The sequence below is a fragment of the Trichosurus vulpecula genome, chromosome 9, assembly GCF_011100635.1.
Source record: "Trichosurus vulpecula isolate mTriVul1 chromosome 9, mTriVul1.pri, whole genome shotgun sequence".
NCBI classification, from domain to species: Eukaryota; Metazoa; Chordata; class Mammalia; order Diprotodontia; family Phalangeridae; genus Trichosurus; species Trichosurus vulpecula.
In genome coordinates this window covers 155,019,949-155,039,359 of record NC_050581.1, presented here as the reverse complement: position 1 = coordinate 155,039,359, position 19,411 = coordinate 155,019,949, and the positions used below count along the sequence as shown (strand labels likewise).

General features: G+C 37.3%; 1 protein-coding gene across 2 annotated transcripts in view; it reads right to left on the bottom strand.

The window, feature by feature from the left end:
* RAD18 (RAD18 E3 ubiquitin protein ligase) overlaps positions 1 to 19,411 on the bottom strand; it is a 117,256-nt gene that overhangs the window by 86,104 nt on the left and 11,741 nt on the right. For both annotated transcript variants that reach the window (XM_036738471.1, XM_036738472.1), the window contains exons 3-6: positions 17,084 to 17,145; positions 15,235 to 15,305; positions 6,951 to 7,324; positions 5,073 to 5,172 (exon numbers count right to left, since the gene is read on the bottom strand). In XM_036738471.1, coding sequence (XP_036594366.1) covers positions 5,073 to 5,172; positions 6,951 to 7,324; positions 15,235 to 15,305; positions 17,084 to 17,145 — 607 coding nt within the window. The remainder of the gene's footprint in view (positions 1 to 5,072; positions 5,173 to 6,950; positions 7,325 to 15,234; positions 15,306 to 17,083; positions 17,146 to 19,411) is intronic.

Below are 19,411 nucleotides of genomic sequence, written 5' to 3'. Positions count from 1 at the left end.
AAAATAACACCTTAAAAAATAGACTAATTCAAAGAGCTCCAAAAAACCAATGAGGAGAAGAATGCCTTGAAAGGCAGAATTACCCAAATGGAAAAAGAGGTCCAAAAGACCACTAAAGAAAATACTACCTTAAAAATGAGATTGGAGCAAGTGGAAGCTAGTGACTTTATGAGAAATCAAGATATTATAAAACAACCAAAGGAATGAAAAAATGGAAGACAACATGAAATATCTCATTGGAAAAACCACTGACCTGAAAAATAGATCCAGAAGAGATAATTTAAAAATTATTGGACTACCTTGAAAGCCACGATCAAAAAAAGAACCTAGATATCATCTTTCAAGAAATTATCAGGGAAAACTGCCCTGATATTCTAGAGCCAGAGGGTAAAATAAAAATTGAAAGAATCCACAGATCACCTCCTCAAAAAGATCCCCAAAAGAAAACTCCTAGGAATATTGTCACCAAATTCCAGAGCTCCCAGATCAAGGAGAAAATACTGCAAGCAGCCAGAAAGAAACAATTTGAATATTGCGGAAACACAATCAGGATAACACAAGATCTAGCAGCCTCTATATTAAGGATCAAAGGGCTTGGAATATGATATTCCGGAGATCAATGGAGCTAGGATTAAAACCAAGAATCACCTACCCAGCAAAACTGAGTAAAATGCTCCAAGGAAAAATATGGATTTTCAATAAAATAGAAGACTTTCAAGCTTTCTCAGTGAAAAGACCAGAGCTGAATAGAAAATCTGACTTTCAAACACAGAAACAAGAGAAGCATGAAAAGGTAAACAAGAAAGAGAAATGATAAGGGACTTACTAAAGTTGAACTGTTTTGTTTACATTCCTACTTGGAAAGATGATGTGTATAATTCATGAGACCTCAGTATTAGGGTAGCTGAAGGGAATATATATAGATATATATAGACAGAGGGCACAGGGTGAGTTGAATATGAAGGGATGATATCTAAAAAAAAATCAATTAAGGGATGAGAGAGTAATATATTGAGAGAGGGAGAAAGGGAAAGATAGAATAGGGTAAATTATCTTGCACAAAAGTGGCAAGAAAAAGGAGTTCTTTGGAAGGGAAGAGGGGGCAGGGAATGAGTGAATCTTGCTCTCATTGCATTTGACCTGAGAAGGGAATAACATACACACTCAATTGGGTATCTTACCCCACGGGAAAGAAGGAGGAAGGAGATAAAAATACAGGGGGGGATGATAGAAGACAGGGCAGATAGAGGGAGGAGGTAATCAAAAGCAAACACTTTTGAAAAGAGACAGGGTCAAGGGAGAAAATTGGATAAAGGGGGATAGGATAGGAAGGAGCAAAATATAGTTAGTCTTTCACAACATGAGTATTGTGGAAGGGTTTTGCATAATGATACACATGTGGCCTATGTTGAATAGCTTGCCTTCTTAGGGAGGGTGGGTGGGAAGGGAAGAGGGGAGAGAATTTGGAACTCACAGTTTTAAAAGAAGATGTTCAAAAAAAAGTTTTTACATGCAACTAGGAAATAAGATACACAGACAATGGGGCATTGAAATCTATCTTGCCCTATAAGAAAGTAAGGGAAAAGGAGATGGGGGAGAGTGGGGTGACAGAAAGGAGGGCTGACTGGGGAATGGGGCAATCAGAATATATGCCATCTTGGAGTGGGGGGGAGGATAGAAATGGGGAGAAAATTTGTAATTCAAACTCTTGTGGAAATCAATGCTGAAAACTAAAAATATTAAATAAATAAATAATGATTTTTTAAAAATCTGCTTGACTTTTAAAGCCTTTCATAATCTGACCTCTTCCTACCTTTCTAGTCATCTTACACCTTACTCTTATCCTCATACTATGCTATTTGGTGCCACTGGCCTTCTTGCTGTTATTCCTCACAAACAACATTCTTTCTATCTACTAACTCTAAGCATTTTCGTTGGCTGTCCTTCATGCCGAAAATGCTCAGAATTAGAACTAGCTTTCCTGGCTTCCTTCAAGTCTCAGCTAAAGTTCTCACTTTCTGCAAGAAATCTTTCATAGTCCTTCTTAATGCCAGTACCGTCCCTCTGAGACTCTTCCCAATTACCTAGTATATACCATTTGTACTCCCACATTAGACTCAGAACTCCTTGAGAGCAGAGACTGTCTTTCACCTTTCTTTGTATGCCCAGCCCTTAGCACAGTGCCTGGCATATAGCAGGTGTTTAATAAATGTTTACTGACTGACCTTTGATCCAGAGATCCTATTTTACTCTCCAAGGAGGTCATTGATAAGAAAGTTCTCAAATATTCCATGATATTTATAGTAACATTTTTTGTGGTAGCAAAGACTTAGAAACAAAGTAGATACACATCAAGCGGGGAATGGCTAAGTAAATTATGATGCATGAATGTAGTGGACTATTACTGTGCCTGGAACATAGAAGACTCTTAATAAATGCTTAGTCATTGACTGTGCTATAAGAAATGACAAATATGATGAATAGAGAGAGGGGGAAAAGATTTGCATGACCTGATGCAAAGTGAAGTAGGTGGAACCAAGAAAATAATATGCACAGTGACAACGATGTAAATGGAAAGAACCATCAAATAATCAAAAATGAACGTTGCAAAATTACAAAGAACAAGCACAGCTCTAAAAAAAAATGAGAAGACACTGCTGCCACATTCTTTTGCAGAGATGGGAGGTCCATGGGCATGGTAAATTGCACATATTTTCAGATTTTCTTCTGTGCATTTATCCCTTTTGCTGATTCTTTTTCCTTTTTCTCTTTTTTTCTCTAAAGAAAATTATTCGCTATATGAGATGATTCTTGGAGAGGGCAGGAATTCTGGGAGAAATTCTGGTGTTATAAAATAAAATATCTCAATAAAAATTTATTTTAAAAAATTATTCTTCCTTTGACCCAGCAATACAACTTCTAGGGGTGTATCCCAAAGATATCATAAAAGTGGGAAAGAGACACATACGTATGAAAATATTTATAGCAGCTCTTTTTGTGGTGGCAAAGAACTGGAAATCAAGAGGATGTCCATCAATTGGGGAATGGCTGAACAAGTTGTGGTAAATGAAGGTAATAGAATACTATTATGCTATACAAAATGGGAAAGATACAGAACTCATAATAACCTGGAAAGACCTACATGATATGATGCTGAGTGAGTGGAGCAGAGCCAGGAGAACATTATACACAACCACAGACACATGGTGTCTGTGATGACTAACTTTAATAGACTTGGCTCTTCTCAGCAATACAAGGTTCAAAGACAGCTCCAAAAGACTCATGATGGAAAAAGCGAGCTACATCCAGAGAAAGAACTGTGGAGTCTGAATGCAGATTGAAGCAAACTATTTGCTCTCTTTTTTTCCCTTTCTTTTTTGGTTTTGTTTCTTCTCTCTCATGATTCATTCTATTGGTTATAATTCTTCTTTACAACTTGACTATTGTGTAAATAAGTTTAATGTGAAGGTATATGCAGAACCTATATTGGATTACATGCCTTCTTGAGGGGCAGAGGGGAGGAGAGGGAAGAGGAGAAAATTTGGAACTCAAAAACTTGTGGAACTGAGTTTTGTAAACTAAAAATAAAAAATGAATTTTAAAAAAATTATTCTGAGAAAGGTCTCATACGTTTCACCATACTGCCATAGGGTTTCGTGACACAAAAAAAGCTTAAGAACCCCTATCTTACAGAATTACCTGAGGTACTGAGTGGTTAAATAATTAGACCAGGGTCATACAACCAATTTATATTAGAGGTGAGCCTTAAAGCAAGGTCTTCCTGTCTCCAAAGTCAGTCACTCAGTCAACAAGCATTTACTAAGTATTTATGTGCCAGGCACTGTGCTAAGTAAGCACTGGGAATACAAAGAAAGACAAACATATTATCTCTGTCCTCAAAGAGCTCACAATCTAATGCAGGGAACAGAAAGTAAATAACTACACACATACAAAATATGCAAAGTTGGCTCCCTAACCATTGTACTTGGTTGTTACTTAGATGAAATAGAGACTATTAAACAGACTATTAAACCAACCAATAGAAACAGTCTAACAAACCATTAAAGAAAAACCACACTTGAGATTAAAATTACATCTTCAAAATAAACATATAATAAATCAAAGGATAAGTACGTGGCTTAACTTTCAGATATAATGTGTGATATTCCTAAGTCTGATTTCAGGAACTCTAAAAATAGGCCTATGTTTCTTACAGAATAAATAGTAATGGGCATTTATATAAAGTTTTATTTAGGTTTATAAAATGTTCCACATACATTATCTCATTTGATCTTCTCAAAACTATTGGTCTATAAAAGTCTTTACTAGTGGTGGCACCTAAAGCCCCAAGCACCTAAAAAATGTGACCGAGAGATTAAAGATTTAGGTAGCAAGTGGGGTTAAAAAAAAAAAAAGGAAAAGAAAATGATGTTAACTTTAACACTTCACTTATCAACAGGTATGTCAACAGTAGTCAAATGACTGCTTAATCTGGAACATCCTCAGTGAAGACAAATACAATACAAAACTGGATCCAGTGAGCACAGACATGGTGAATATTTAGCAAGTTGGCATATCAGCTGAAACTAAGCAATTAGACTTGCATTTCTTTAGTATTTGGTTAACAGGTAGAAATAAAAAACAAGTAATTCTTTAAAATTAAAATCATTGCCTAAGACACCCATTTACCTAATGCCTTACAAGACAAAAAGATTTAAAGGTCTTGCTAAAAATCAGCACATTAAACACTTTTGAAGCTCTCAGTACACAATAGAAACAATACTGCTATTAGGAAACATCTAGGAGAGTTGGGACTTAACTGCAATTTTGAAACTAATGAAGAAAAAAATTTTGTAAGAAATAATCTATTTTCAAAACTATAGATTTGCTAGTTAGGCCAAATCCTGTTAACTGTTCTAATAGCAGATTTAGAGTTAAGAAAAAATGAGAAATAAAGAAAAATGAGACAATATTGACAGGGCAATATGAAAGGTGAATTCAATTTAATCAATGTATAAAACAAGAGAGCCAAAAAGTTTAATCTATCCATAAGTTATGTTTAAATTACTCACCTTCTAAGGCTTTCCTTCTTGTCCTCCCATGACAAGCAGCTATCTAAGTGCTTATTTATGTAGGCCTCAGGGATGCTCACACTGCAAACAGGACATTCCACTGCATTTAAAAATATACACGTTATTTGTAGAGAAGGAAAAAATCAATTTACCAATTTTCAGTACATAAAAAGCTAAATCAAAAGTCCTAACAACAACAATAGCAGTAACAGTAGCATTTATAAAGCACACTTTAAGGTATGTCATTAAATACTCTTAGAAACACAAAGTAGAAAGTCAGTGGAATGTAAGAAGAACAAGACGAGAAAAGATGGCTGGACATTTGGAGGATCATGAGTTAAGAATACCAAGCATGAAGTAAAAGACTGAAAATTCGCCGGGGGCTTTCACCTATTAGTTAAATCCTTTGGGGAGACCTCCTTTATCTAAGGTTTGCATAACCATTTTGTGAAGACTCCATTAAAAATTCACATATGCCAGAAGTAAATTATATAATAACAAACTAATTCTCAGAAATTTCTGTTAGACTAGACAACACTATTATTGAACTTTATTATTATCCAATTCTTCCATCCCTAATCCACAGTAATAAGCATATGTCAGACTACGGGCAATTTGAGGTACAGCTAAGAAGGTAGAGCATCAGGGAGAAGTGCAACCAAGCTCCACCCCACAACTCCTCAGTCATTTTTCCATCCCATGTCAGAAAAGGGGAATGGACAGAGAAGTCTGGGGACCAGCAACACTGAGCATTCTAGTGCTGGAGAGGCAGGGTACCAGGGCAAGAAGAGGTGCCCTATTCAGCAGAGAAGTGCTTGACTTTGTGTAGGGTACAAAAACAACAGCTTTATCACTAACTACCCTGTTCTGGGTCATATATCCAGGGCAAACCAAGCCTAGGGGTACCTTTCAGAGAGGTCACAATTTGAAATCAAGAGGATGTCCATCAATTGGGGAATGGCTGAACAAGCTGTGATATATGATTGTGGTATAATGCTATTGCGCTATGAGAGACGTGAGAAAGGACTAGCAGGATGCTCTCAGAAAAACCTGGAAAGACTTATGAACTGATAAAAAGTGAAATGAGAAGAACTCAGAGAACACTGTACATAGTAACAGCAATATTTTACAATGATCAGCTGTGAATGACTTAACTATTCTCAGCAATGCAATGATCCAAGACAATTCCAAAGGACTTATGATAAAAATGCTATCTATCTCCAAAAACCAGATGGAATCTCAATGCAGATTGAAGCATACTTTTTTTTTACTCTATTTTTCTTGAGGTTTTTTTTTGTCTGTGTTTTCTTCCACAACATGACTAACATGAAAATGTTTTACCTGACCACACATGTATAACCTATATTAAATTGCTTGCCTTCTCACTGGGGGGGAAGTGGGGGAATTTGGAACTCACATTTTCAAACTCAAAATTTTTTTAAAAAATGTTAAAATTTGTTTTTGCATGTAATTGGGGAAAAAATAAAATGTTAAATAATTTTTAAAACAAACAAAGAGGCCACAAACCCTAGGCTATGTACTATAAGCATATCAGAAGCCAGCAGCAGTGTGGCTCTGACTCCAAGAGCAGATGACAGTCTCAGTTATGGACTCAAGCCCAGTCTGAAGACTGCAGTGGAATAACCAGCACAGGAATCCCACAGCAGACCAAAGGAGAGTCAACAATTCTGTCACTCCAAAGCTGTAGAACTTACCAGCTGTCTGAGAGTGGCTGAGTCCAGCAGCAGTCTACTGGAAATCTAACTGGAGCAAGAATACAGGTACATTGCTAAGACCTAAGTCTAGAGCAAGAACTTTCACAGCTTAGACTTAGTGAGTTTTTTTACAAAGGAGAAATACAAGAAAACAGTCTCCTACCTTTAGTAACTTCTTTAAAAGCAGATGTAGAGGGTTTCTCAAGGCCATTAACAGAGGGGGATCTTTGAGCCTCGCTTGCTTCACTTGATGCCCCCTTTATTGCTTCACTTGATGCCCCCTTTATCTCTGTAAAGCTGCAGTGCTTTTTTCCTATAGGATTGATTTTGCTTGCTTTGACTCTCTTTGGCTTTTCTGGTGTTTTTATAGAAGAATGAATTTCTTTTACCAAGTAAGAATCCATCATTCTGTTTTCTTGTCTTAAGGAAGAACTCATGTGAACTTTAGAAACTTGGATTTTGCCAGAAATATTCTTTGTGCAGGAAGGCAGAGGAGATATTGGTGGTGAATCTAGGGTGAATTGCAACAGATGATTCCTTGGAGGACAAGAAACAAACTCAATTAGGACATCAAACAATGAACGTATTAAGTGGTCTAGAGTATTTATCTGCCCCTCCCTCCACTACCCACTGTTTTTTGTTTTAAAATCTTAAGTTTTATAATGACAACAAAACAAAAATATACCTTCCGTAAGTAAAAGAGGAAAAACTAATGTTGGAACAGCTATAGAAAAATGGGCATAGTCAGGCACTGTTGGTAAAGCTATGAAGTATTCTAATCATTCTGGAAAGCAATTTGCAATTTTTCAAAAAAAGTGAATAAAATATCTATGATCCAAAGCTCTTGCTGTTAGGCACATACCCCAATGCATCCCATATACATCAAATTATTTATAGCAATGCTTTTTTGTAGTACCAAAGGAAGACATCCATGTGAAGTACATCCAGTGAAAAACAGCTCAAGAAATTGTGTACCACTATTTCCAACAAGATTACACTCAACCATTAACTATCCAAGAGCTGATTAGCTTACCAGCTGCCTATCTTTTGGCCATTTTGCTGCTAATTAGTAATATTTTTATCAATAAATTAAAAAACTTTTTTTGTTTACTTGTTTCTCGCTGTCACAGCTCTTCACTTTGAAGTGAGTGAGGGAAATAAAAGATGATTCAAGCCAGCTGCTGTTTGCTACTAGTTAGTAAAGCAGATAAAGGATTGTTTAATTTAACAAACATCTATTACTTATCTACTAAGGCCTTATATTGGCCACTATGGAAGATACAAAGATAAATAAGAGATTTTAAACTTCTGGATAATATTTGAAGTATTTATATCTGCTTTGTAGGTATTTTATATGTACCTATAGGCATATGCTGTCGCCTCCATTACAATTTAAGGACCTTGTTGGCAGGAAATATTTCACATTTTTCTTCATATCCCCACTGCTTAGAAAATCTCCTGACAGACAGAAAGTCCTTAATAAATGTTTACTGGTTGACTGATTTGTGGTTTTCAGTTGTCCTTGTCTTTCTTGCCTCACATTAGGCAGCAAGATGGTACAATGGATAGAATGCTGGACCTGGGTCAAATCCAGCCTTGGATACTTACAAACTGTGTGACCATGGGCAAGTCACTTAACCTCAATCTGTCTCAATTGCCTCATCTGGAAAATGGAATAACAGTACTTCCCTCCCAGAGCTGCTGTAAGGATAAATTAGGGCAATGTTTGTAAAACACTCTGCAAAACTTATGTCTACACAAATGCTAGCTCTTATTAGATACCACTAGTGTGGTAGTAGCTTATGATCACATACTTTGAGCTGAATAAAGTCAAGCAGACAAGCATTTATTAAGCATCTACTATGTGTCAGGCACTGTGCTAAGTGCTGGGGATGCAAAGAAAGGTAAAAAAAATAATAATAATAATAATAATTGGCACTGCCCTCAACAGGGTGTGAAGAGGAGCAGAGGTAGATGATGAGAGTAAACTAAGAAATGCCATTCTATCATGCCCAGGCAAAAAGAAGAAACACTACTCCTTCAGCATTTTCCACTGGAGACCCTCACCTGAGCTGCCAAAGGTCTTCAAAAGACTCCACCCTGAAAACCAAACCCCTAGGAATGGTGATAACCTACTTGAACTTACTCCTCAATGATTAAAAACTCCCACAGGTCATACCATCCCCATCCCAGTGATTCTGAAATCTCAGCTTCGAATCCATTCTCCAGCCCCCGCTCCCTGCCCCATGTCCATGTCACTGCTCTCTCCTCTACCTGTCTAACTGCTACTTCTCAGTCTACTTTGCTGGATCTTCATCCAAGTCATATCTACAAACAGGGGGTCCCCAAGGCTCTGTCCTGGGCCACTTTCTCTTCTCCCTCTACACTATTTCTCTTGGTGCTCTCATCAACCCCTATGGATTCAACTATCACCAATACTGATGATTCTTGGATCTACTTATCTAGCCCTAACCCCTCCACTGACCTCCAGACTCACATTTCCAAATGCCTATTGGACATCTCAAAGTGGATTCCTATAGACATCTTAAACTCAACATGTCCAAAATTGAGCTCATTATCATTCCCCAAAAGTCCTCCCTTTCCTAACTTCCCTATTACTGTCAAGGACACTACCATCCTTCCAGGCTCCCAAACCAGGTATCATCTTCAACTTCTCACTCTCCTACCTGCCATATCCAATCAGTCATCATGTTCTGCCATTTCTACTTTCATAGCATTTCTCATAACCCCCTTCTCTTTTCTGACAGTGCCATCATCTTGGTGCAGGACCTCATCACCTCATGGCTGGACTACTGCAATAGCCTGCCGGTGAGTCTCCCTCCTCCAGTCCATCTCATACTCAGCTATCAAAGTATTTTTCCTAAAGCATAAGTCTGACCATATCATTTCCCTATTCAATAAACTCCAGTGACTCCCTATTCCCTCCAGGATCAAATATCAAATCTTCTGTTTGGTTTCGAAGCCCACCTTGCATTTTTCTAGCTTTCTAGTATTCTTATGCCTTACTCACCCCTACATACTCTGCAACACAATGAAAATGGCCTCTCAGGTTTCTGAGAGCCAAGATGGAGGAGTAAGAAGGAAGTCGCTCTCATACTACTTTATTGACCTCTGAAAGTCCAGAAAATATGGCCCCAGGAAAAAAACCTGGAACAGTTGAGCCAGCAGAAAGATGGGATGCAGCAGTCTTGTAGCCTAGGAAGCTTGAGAGATTAACAGGAAAGGCCCCTCATACTCTGGGAGAGGTGGAACAGTATAGGATTGGAGGCATCCGAACAAGCCAGCAGCAAGCCCCACCTCAGCAAACCGGGGGAAGATCCTGGACCCCAGGGTGGTGGAGCAGGCAAGCACCAACACCAGGACCCCCTGAGTGCCTCAGCACAGGCAGGAAACCAGTAGAAAACCACCACATGTGCCAGCATTCTCCAGCAGCCAAATCTCCTGGTGCTTCAGCACAACTCCAGGAAGCACAACTCCAGGAGGCATAGCTCCAGGCTGGCAGACATCCTGCAACAGCCAAACATTCAAGGGCAAAGCCCAGGTGAGCAGGCATCCCCAGGGGCCAGATTCCCCACCCACACCCCCAGAGCTCCAGTATTGCTGACCCCACCTCAGCACCAGGTAAGCTGCCACAACCCTACAGCCTCCAGGTGCCAGCACCTGAGGCCCCAGCACACAAAGCCAGTGACCAGGTCCCAGGGTCCCAGCACAACAAGCTTGGGTCAGTTCCCCCTGTGCTCCAGCAGGAGAGCTCAACTTTAAAAGCCAGTAAATAGGCAAACACCATAAGCAAAAAGGAGAAATGGACAATGACCATAGATTCTTATTATGGAGACAGAGAAGATCAAGGCACAAATTTAAAAGAGGACAACACTGTCAATATACCCACATCTGAAATCTCAAAGGCAAATATGACCCAGTCGCAAGCCCAAAAAGCTTTCTTGGAAGAGCTCAAGAAGGATTTTAAAAGTCAAATAAGAGAGATAGAAGAAAAGTTGAGAAAATGAATGAGAGGGTATGCAAGAGAGAACCAATAGCTTGGAAAAAGGAGAAAAATTGACTGTAGAAAGTCCTTAAAAAATACAATCAGCCAAATGGAAAAAAAGCACACTGAAGAAAACAACTTCTTTAAAAGTGGAACTGGCCAAATGGAAAAGGAAGTACATAATCTAAAGGAAAATAATTCATTAAAAATTAGAATTGGGCAAGTAGAAGCTAATGACTCTATGAGATACCAAGAATCAGTCAAAAGAATGAAAAAATAGAAGAAAATGTAAAATACCTCATTGGTAAAACAATTGACCTGGAATACAGATTCAGGAGAGACAATTTAAAAATTGTTGGTCTAACAGTTACAGCCACATTGTGTGATGACTGACTTTGACAGACTTGGCTCTTCTCAGTAATGCAAGGTTCTAAGACAACTCCAAAAGGCCATGATGGAGAATGCTATCTATATCCAGAGAAAGAATTACAGAGTCTGAAAGCAAATCAAAGCAGACTATTTGCTCTCTCTTTTTTGTTTTGTTTCTTCTTTCTCATGATTCATTCCACTGGTTATAATTCTTCTTTGCAACGTGACTAATGTGAAAATATGTTTAATGTGAATGTATATGTAGAGCCTATATCAGATTGCATGCCATTTTGGGAAGCGGAGAGGGAAAAGAAGAGGAGAAAATGTGGAACTAAAAAGCTTGTGGAACTGAATGTTGTAAATTAAAAATAAATAAAATTTTTAAAAATTACTGGTTTACTTGAAAACCAAGATGAAAAAAAAAGCCTGGATAGCATTTTTCAGGAAACCATCAAGGAAAACTGCCCTGACATCCTAGAACCAGGGGGAAAAATAGTCATCGAAAGAATCCACCAACAACCTCCTGAAAGAGATTCCAAATTGAAAACACCAAGGAATATTATAGCCAAATTCTAAAATCACCATGTCAAAGAGAAAATACTGCAAGTAGCCAAAAAGAAACAATTTAAATATCATGGAACCATAGTGAGAATTACACAGGACCTTGTAGCTTGTACCTTAAAAGATCAGAGGGCTGAGAATATAATATTCCATAAGGCAAAGGAGCTTAGATTACAACCAAGGATCAACTACCCAGTGAAATTGAGCACAATCTTTCAGTGGAGGAGATGGACATTCAACAAAACAGGAAAACTCCAAACCTTCCTGTTGAAAAGACCAGAGCTCTACAGAAAATTTAATCTTCAAATACAAGACACAAGAGAGGCATAAAAAGGTAAACAGGAAAGAAAAAACAACAACATGTTATTAATAAGGACAAACTGTTTACATCCCTGCAAGGGAAGATGACACTCATAACTCTTGAGAACCATATTGTTATTACAACGTTTAAAAGGGGTATACATAGACAGAGGGCATGGGTGTAACTTGACTTTGATGTGATGATAATTAAGTGATAAAAAGGGATTGTACTCGGAGAAGAGCAAAAGAGGAGGCAGACAAGGGTAAATTACATCACATGAAAAAGCACAAAAACCCCTTATAGTAGAGGAAAAGAAGGGAGGGAGATGAGCATTGTTTGAATCTTACTCTGATCAGATTTGACTTAAAGAGGAGATAACATAACCAGTTACTTATGGAAATCTAACTTACCCTACAGGAAGTAAGAGGGAAAAGGGGAAAGAAAAGTGAGGGGACAGATAGAAGGGAGAGAAGAAGTAGTAAGGGTAAAGGGGAAGAAAAAGGAAGGGGCTAATAGAAGGGAGGGCGGACCGAGGGAGGTAATGGTCAAAAACAAAATTCTAGTGAGGAGGGAAAGGGAGAAAGGAGAGAAAAAAGTATAAAGAGGGGGGAAAATAGGAAGGTTGGCAAAAACTAGGTATAGACCAACATCTTATACCCCATACCCAAGATAAAATCAAAATGGGTACATGATTTAAAGACTGATACTATAAGCAAAGTAGGAGAGCAAGGAATAGTTTACCTGTCAGATCTATGGAGAAGGGAAGAATTTATGACCAAACAAGAGATAGAGAACATTATGAAACACAAAATGGATAATTTTATATTAAATTGAAAAGTTTTTGAAGAAGCAAAGCCAATGCAACCAGGATTAGAAGGGAAGCAGAAAGCAGGGAAATCATTTTTGTAGCCAGTGTCTCTGATATAGGCCTTGTTTCTAAAATATATAGAGAACTGAGTTGAGTGTATAAGAACACAAGTTATTCCCCAATTGACAAACAGGCAGTTTTCAAAGGAAGAAATTAAAACTATCTATAGTCATATGAAAAAATGTTCTAAATCACTATTGCTTAGAGAAATGCAAATCAAAATGATTCTGAGGTACCACATCATACCTATCAGATTGGCTAACACGACAAAATAGGAAAATGATAAACGCTGGAGAAAATGTGGCAAAATTGGAAAGCTAATGTATTGCTGGTGGAGTTGTGAACTGATCCAACCATTCTGGAAAGCAATTCAGAACTATGCCCAAAGGGCTATAAAATTGTGCATACCCTTTGACCCAGCAATACCACTTCTAGGTCTGTATCTCAAAGAAATCATAAAAATGGGAAAAGGACCCACATGTACAAAAATATTTATAGCAGCTCTTTTTCTAGTGGCAAAGAATTGGAAATTGAGGGGATGCCCATCATTTGGGGAATGGCTGAACAAGTTGTGGCAAATGAATATAATGAAATACTACTGTGCTTTAAGAAACGATACGCAGGCAGACTTCAGAAAAACCTGGAAAGACTTACATGAATTGATGCTGAGTGAAATGAATGGAACCAGAAGAACACTGTACACAGTAACAGGCTCATTGTGTGTTGACAGACTTTGAGAGACTCAGCTCTTCTCAGCAATGCAAGGATCTAAGACAACTCCAAAAGACTCACAATGGAAAATGCTATCCACATCCAGAAAAAGAACTTTGGAGTCTGAATGCAGATAGAAGCAGACTATTTGTTCTCCTTTTCTTTTGTTGTTTTGTTTTGTTTCTTCTTTGTCATGGGTCCTCCCACTGGTGCTAATTCTTCTTTACATCATGACTAATGTGAAAATGTGTTTTATATATAATATATATGTATATATACACATATATGTATATATATACATATATATACACATATATATGTATAGAAAAATAAAAAGTATAAGTATGAGCCTATATCAGATTGCACACCATCATGGGTAAGGGGAAGGAGAAGGAAGGGGAGAAAATTTAAAACTCAAAATCTTATGGAAGTGAATGTTGAAAAACTAAAAATAAATTAATTATATAAAAAAAGAGAGAAAAAAAAGAAAATGGCCTCTCAATATTCCTCACACAACACACTCCATGACTAAACCTTTCTCTGGCTGTCTCCCAAGCCTAGAATTCTCTCCCTCCTCATCTCTGCCTACTGGCTTTCCAGGCTTCCTTCAAGTTAGAGCTAAAATCCCACCTCCGAAAAGACTTTCCCAGTCCCTCTCAATGCCAGGACCTTCCCTCTATGACTAGCTAGAAAAGGCTGAGTGATCTCAGCAACAAAATGAGGGCCAGCTTCACCAACTATGGAGAGCTTTACGGCCAGTAAGGAACCTAGCCATTCAATGATGAATTCTTTGGCTATGATGATCCATAAAAATGAAAAATACAAAATGGTCCCCAGGCCTGTGACAATTTCTTTTGCTTTTATAGTGATAATGGAAGAATCATCAGAAGAAAGGAAAAAACCATAGTTATTTAAGCACCTACAATGTGCAAGGCACTATGCTAAGCATTTACAAATATTATCTCATTGGATCTTCATAACAACCCTGTGAAACTATTTTATAGTTGAGGAAACTGAGGCAAACAGCAGTTAAGTGACTTGCCCAGGGTCACATAGCTGGTTAGTGTCTAAGGCCAGATTTGAACTCAAGTCTTTCTAACTCTAGGCCCAGAGATCTAACCACTGTGCCAGAATCATACAAACTCTGAACCATCTACTAAACCATCTACTATAAAACATTAAATATCTGAAGGGAATAATATACCAAGAACAAATACCATGTGATTACCAAATGGCTATGATATGAGAAAAAAACGACAAATTGGCCACTTCAGGAGAGGCTAAATAAGAACTTTTAATGGAAAAAAAATTATGCAAAAATCTATACAAGTAGTAAGTAAAGTACTTATTAGCTTATTCCATCAACATATTCCAAAGGATCTTGCAAGTAGCAAGGCAATAAAATCATTAAGATAGTCGTAAACTAGGCTAAAAACCAGTGTCTTATGTTTTCAGTATTAGTACTTTAGTAAGAATTATTTTTCAAAACAGGAAAGTTTCTGAAACATAATATACATGCAATCTCAGGTATCCTAAACAAAAAGTGTGTATAGGGAGGATATATTCCAATGTAAATTATTATAATGAGCAAGAAAAGGAAGGTGGGAATTAAACATAAAATTAGGCCATACCGTGCTGAACTAAAACTTTTTACCAGTTCATCTAATACCCGGTTATTTTTCAGGTCAGGCTCTGTGACTGTCTAGAAAAGAAAAACAACAGATGGAAAATGCTCAAATAGGCAATAATTAACCTGTCAGAATCTTGTTTTTACAAAATGCATGACATTTTCTGCTACCCCTCATCCTTCTCTACTACCCCATTGCTACCTCATCCCATTAAAACTTCCAGGAAGGGTTCAAAAATAAATTTTATGTAACCTATACCACTATATTCCTTTCAAAACAGTGAATCAGTATCTAACTAAAGGTCTGATGAAAGGCCTCCAAGGCATTTGGTAAAAACACTAAAGATCTCTATTGTCTACAGACAAATCCTATTATGGGCAAGACTTCTTCAAATCCTCCAATTTAAGAGGCTTACCTATGCTTCCACCGAGTGGTAACAAACATGTTGACTGAGAGGAGTGGCTGCTAAAAGATACCATCTTTTGAGCAATGAGCTCATGAAAAGATTAATGTAGCAGTTTAAAGAAGAGTCTCCTATAAGTCTTTTTTATTGTTGCTTAAGACTAGTTTAGTGGAATTTGCAATAAGTTAGCTATGAACAGGATGGCATATCATTACATGATAATATGATATCCACAAACATATCAGTCAGTGAGAAGCAGAGTTTGAGGCCACCTAGGAAGATTGGTGGTGGTAGAGAGGTACTTTTTTGAAAGGAAAAAAAAATAATAAGATTTAAGGCTGACAGGGACCTTAGAGATCACGTAGTCTAATCCTCTTCTTTTACAGATAAGTTTCACAAATTCACAAAGTAAGTGGCAGAGCTGAGATTCAAATTCAGGTCCTCTGATTCCAAATCTAGGGCCTCATCTACTATACCACACTGGCTCCCAAGTAGGATCATAATACAATTTATTTATAGAGCACTAAGAAAAAAAGGCAGTACTGTTTCATATATTAAATGATTCCAGTCTTATAATAATCTTAAGAAGTAAATTAAGTACTATCACCTTTATTTCAAAGATGAAGAACTAAGCACAGGAAGTTGCATAACCTGACAAAAATAATATCTGTTTATATAACACTTTGAAGTTTTGAAAAGCACTTTCCAGATGACCCTTATGATAATCCCATTTTATTGAGGCTCAGAAAAGTTAAAGGGTTCACCTTGAAGTCAAATGGGATTGGCTCTTTTTTTGGAAGAGAAACAAGAAATCCAGACTTTTACAAATAGCCCTCTTTTCACTAGACTATTTGATCTTTTTCTTCCTTCCTTTCATCCCTTTTTTCTCCCTTTCTTAATTCATGCCTTCTCTTTACAATTCTTTCTCTTACCCCCGGTGTCATAGAACTAACAAAGCTATGTCCCAGAGTTCTTTCTGAGAAGAAGTATATGGCCTGTGAAAGAGAGGTGCTAGATGAATAAGGTTCATTATCCTGGACACATGCTATGTACTCCTTTGTTTTCTGTGCCATAAGCCCCTGGTACCACTGCATAGACAGTGAGACTATGCACAAATGCACCATCACATTTTCTACCAGAATTCAATAATCCAAGAAAAGGAGTCTAAGAACAAGACATTAAAGGGAGCATAGTTCTCCTGACCTTAAAGTTTTTACTTCCCAACTCAGGCTTAATTGATAAGAAACATTAACATAAAAGTATCATCCAAATTTAACAAAGCCAGACACTCCGAGAAGTTTCTAGAGATACTTTTCACACCACTCCACTAAAATGTCTTCAATGCAGTTTCAATCAGCAAGCACACAGCCCCCATGTGACTCTTCATAGTTTTGAAAGGTCAATACCTATGATCAAACATGTTAAGAAAAGTTTTCACATAAAACTCACCACACAACAGGTTGGACACTGTGTTTTGTAAGACAAAAATTTCCTTATACAAAGAGAACAATCTGAAAAAAATGAAAATGACACATAATCAGTCCATTAGCATATATTTATAAGGCAAGTTTGACTTATAACAAACTTCAATCAATTCATCAACAAGCATATATAAACTACTTTCTATGTGCCAGGTGCTGGGGATACAAATATAATAAATTAATCTCTACTCAGAAGGAGCTTAAATTTTAATGGGGTAGACAAGAAGGACATATGGTCACTTACAGAATAAAAATAAAGTGTAAGAATACAAATACAAAGTTGCCATGTGGTCATAGCAACAAGTGAAAAAGATAGCTATGGCAACGAAGAAACCAGATATTATAGTCTCAAATTTATAGCTAGAGTAGAATTTAATGGCCTTAATGCTACAGCTAAAAGAACTAGGCCTCCAATTTAAGCCCTTAACAGTGGTTGAAGATTAATTGTCAACATGTTAATACTGGAAGATTCCAGAAGACACTATTTTTAGAATGTATCAAGATAATAACTGTTTTAGTAACTTCCATTTGTTTGTATCTCTGTGAGTTGCAATACTTTAATTTTATCTTAGGAGCTTTGATATTCAAAGTTAGTGATTTGTTCAAGTTTAACATTACAAATGTATCCTGGAATTGTTTTACCTTTCCTTTAGATAAGTATCTGTTCTTGATGTACAATTTTAATGTAATACATGGAGTCATATATAATTGCTTAGAATGCTCTTGGCAGAGTATCTAAGCACCCAGACTTTGTTAGTTTGGATTCTTGGCTGGATGGGGAGTCCACAGTGATCATCCATGATCTTCCTGACAATTTCTTGACATATTAATAAGTTTGTCTTTAATAGATCAGAATCTTAAAACACAACATGGAGAAATTATGTCTGGTTTTGCTTTGGTAACTACAAAGTTCACTAACAAGGAACAATTCTGGCATCCACAACAGCAACAAGAAGGTCCCAAGAATCTACACTTAGACAAAGGACTGCCCAAGGTAGAGAAAGCAAACATTACACACGAAACAATACTGTGAATTATCAATTGTCTAATATCAGATTGGCTTCTCAATTCAATTAAATTCTAACAATTATTAAGCTCCTACTATATATACTGGGCACTGTGCTGGACTAGTGATAGAAAGATTAAAAGACGACAACCTCTGAACCAAGGAATTAACAGTCTAGAAGAAGGATAATACTTGCACAAAAATAATTATAAGTTAGAATGTAAGTGTATAGGTGAGATTAAACAGAAGAATGACAAACTCAGGAAGGAAGGGACCACTTCTAGCTAAGTTCATAGATTTATAACTTTAGGATGGAAGGGGCCTCAGAGGTCATGTAGCCCAGGGGTTCTTAATTTGGGGTCGATAGACACCCTGTCCAGTGTCATGGATAGATTTCAGAGGGTTTGTAAACTTGAATGGGAAAAAAAATTTCATCTTTATTTTCACTAAACTAACTGAAATTATACTTTCCTCAAAAATGAATTGTAAAAAACATTATTCTGAGAAGGGGTTCAGAGGCTTCACCAGACTACCAAAGGAGTCCATGACACAAAAAGGTTAGGAACCCCCTAAGGTCAATGCAACCCTCTCCCTTTATGTACAAAGAATCTGCGGCCCCAGAGGCTGAGTGATTTGCCTTAGGTTATACCCAAAATAAGTGACAGAGTGAGCTGAAAAGCAGGGACTGAACCTAAACACTCTAAAACTAAAGTCAGGGTTCCTTCCATTGCACCACACTGGGAAAATTTCAGAAAAGTAGCACAGCTGGACCTTGGAGAAAATGAAGAATTTCAGTAGCTGGCAATATGGAGAGTGTATGCATCAGACATTAGGGAGAGCTTCTCCTCTCTTCCTCAATATGCTTATGGGAATATCCCCTACATCCCACTGTTATAGTGAAGATCAAATGAGATAACACTCAGAATGCACTTTGCAAGTCTCAAAAAGTGCATATAAAGGCTATCGTTGCTGTTGCTGTCATAATTATTATTATTAATTTTCTCCCGACTGAGTGTATTCAATGAAACTACTTTAGGAATGTTCAGACTTCAAAAAAGAATTAGATAACCCAGTATTCAATAAACCCAACATTATCAATTCCTTGGAGAACTCCCTATTAGAGAATAACTGCTGGGAAATCCAAAACGCAATTTGAAAGAAATTAAACTATATATCAAAATGAACTGAAAATGGATATAGTGACAGGAAAAAGACTTGTAATTTCATTAGTTTAAGGAACTCTCAGATAAGATAACTCAGTCTGTTATTACAGGTGAGTACCTTCTCTGA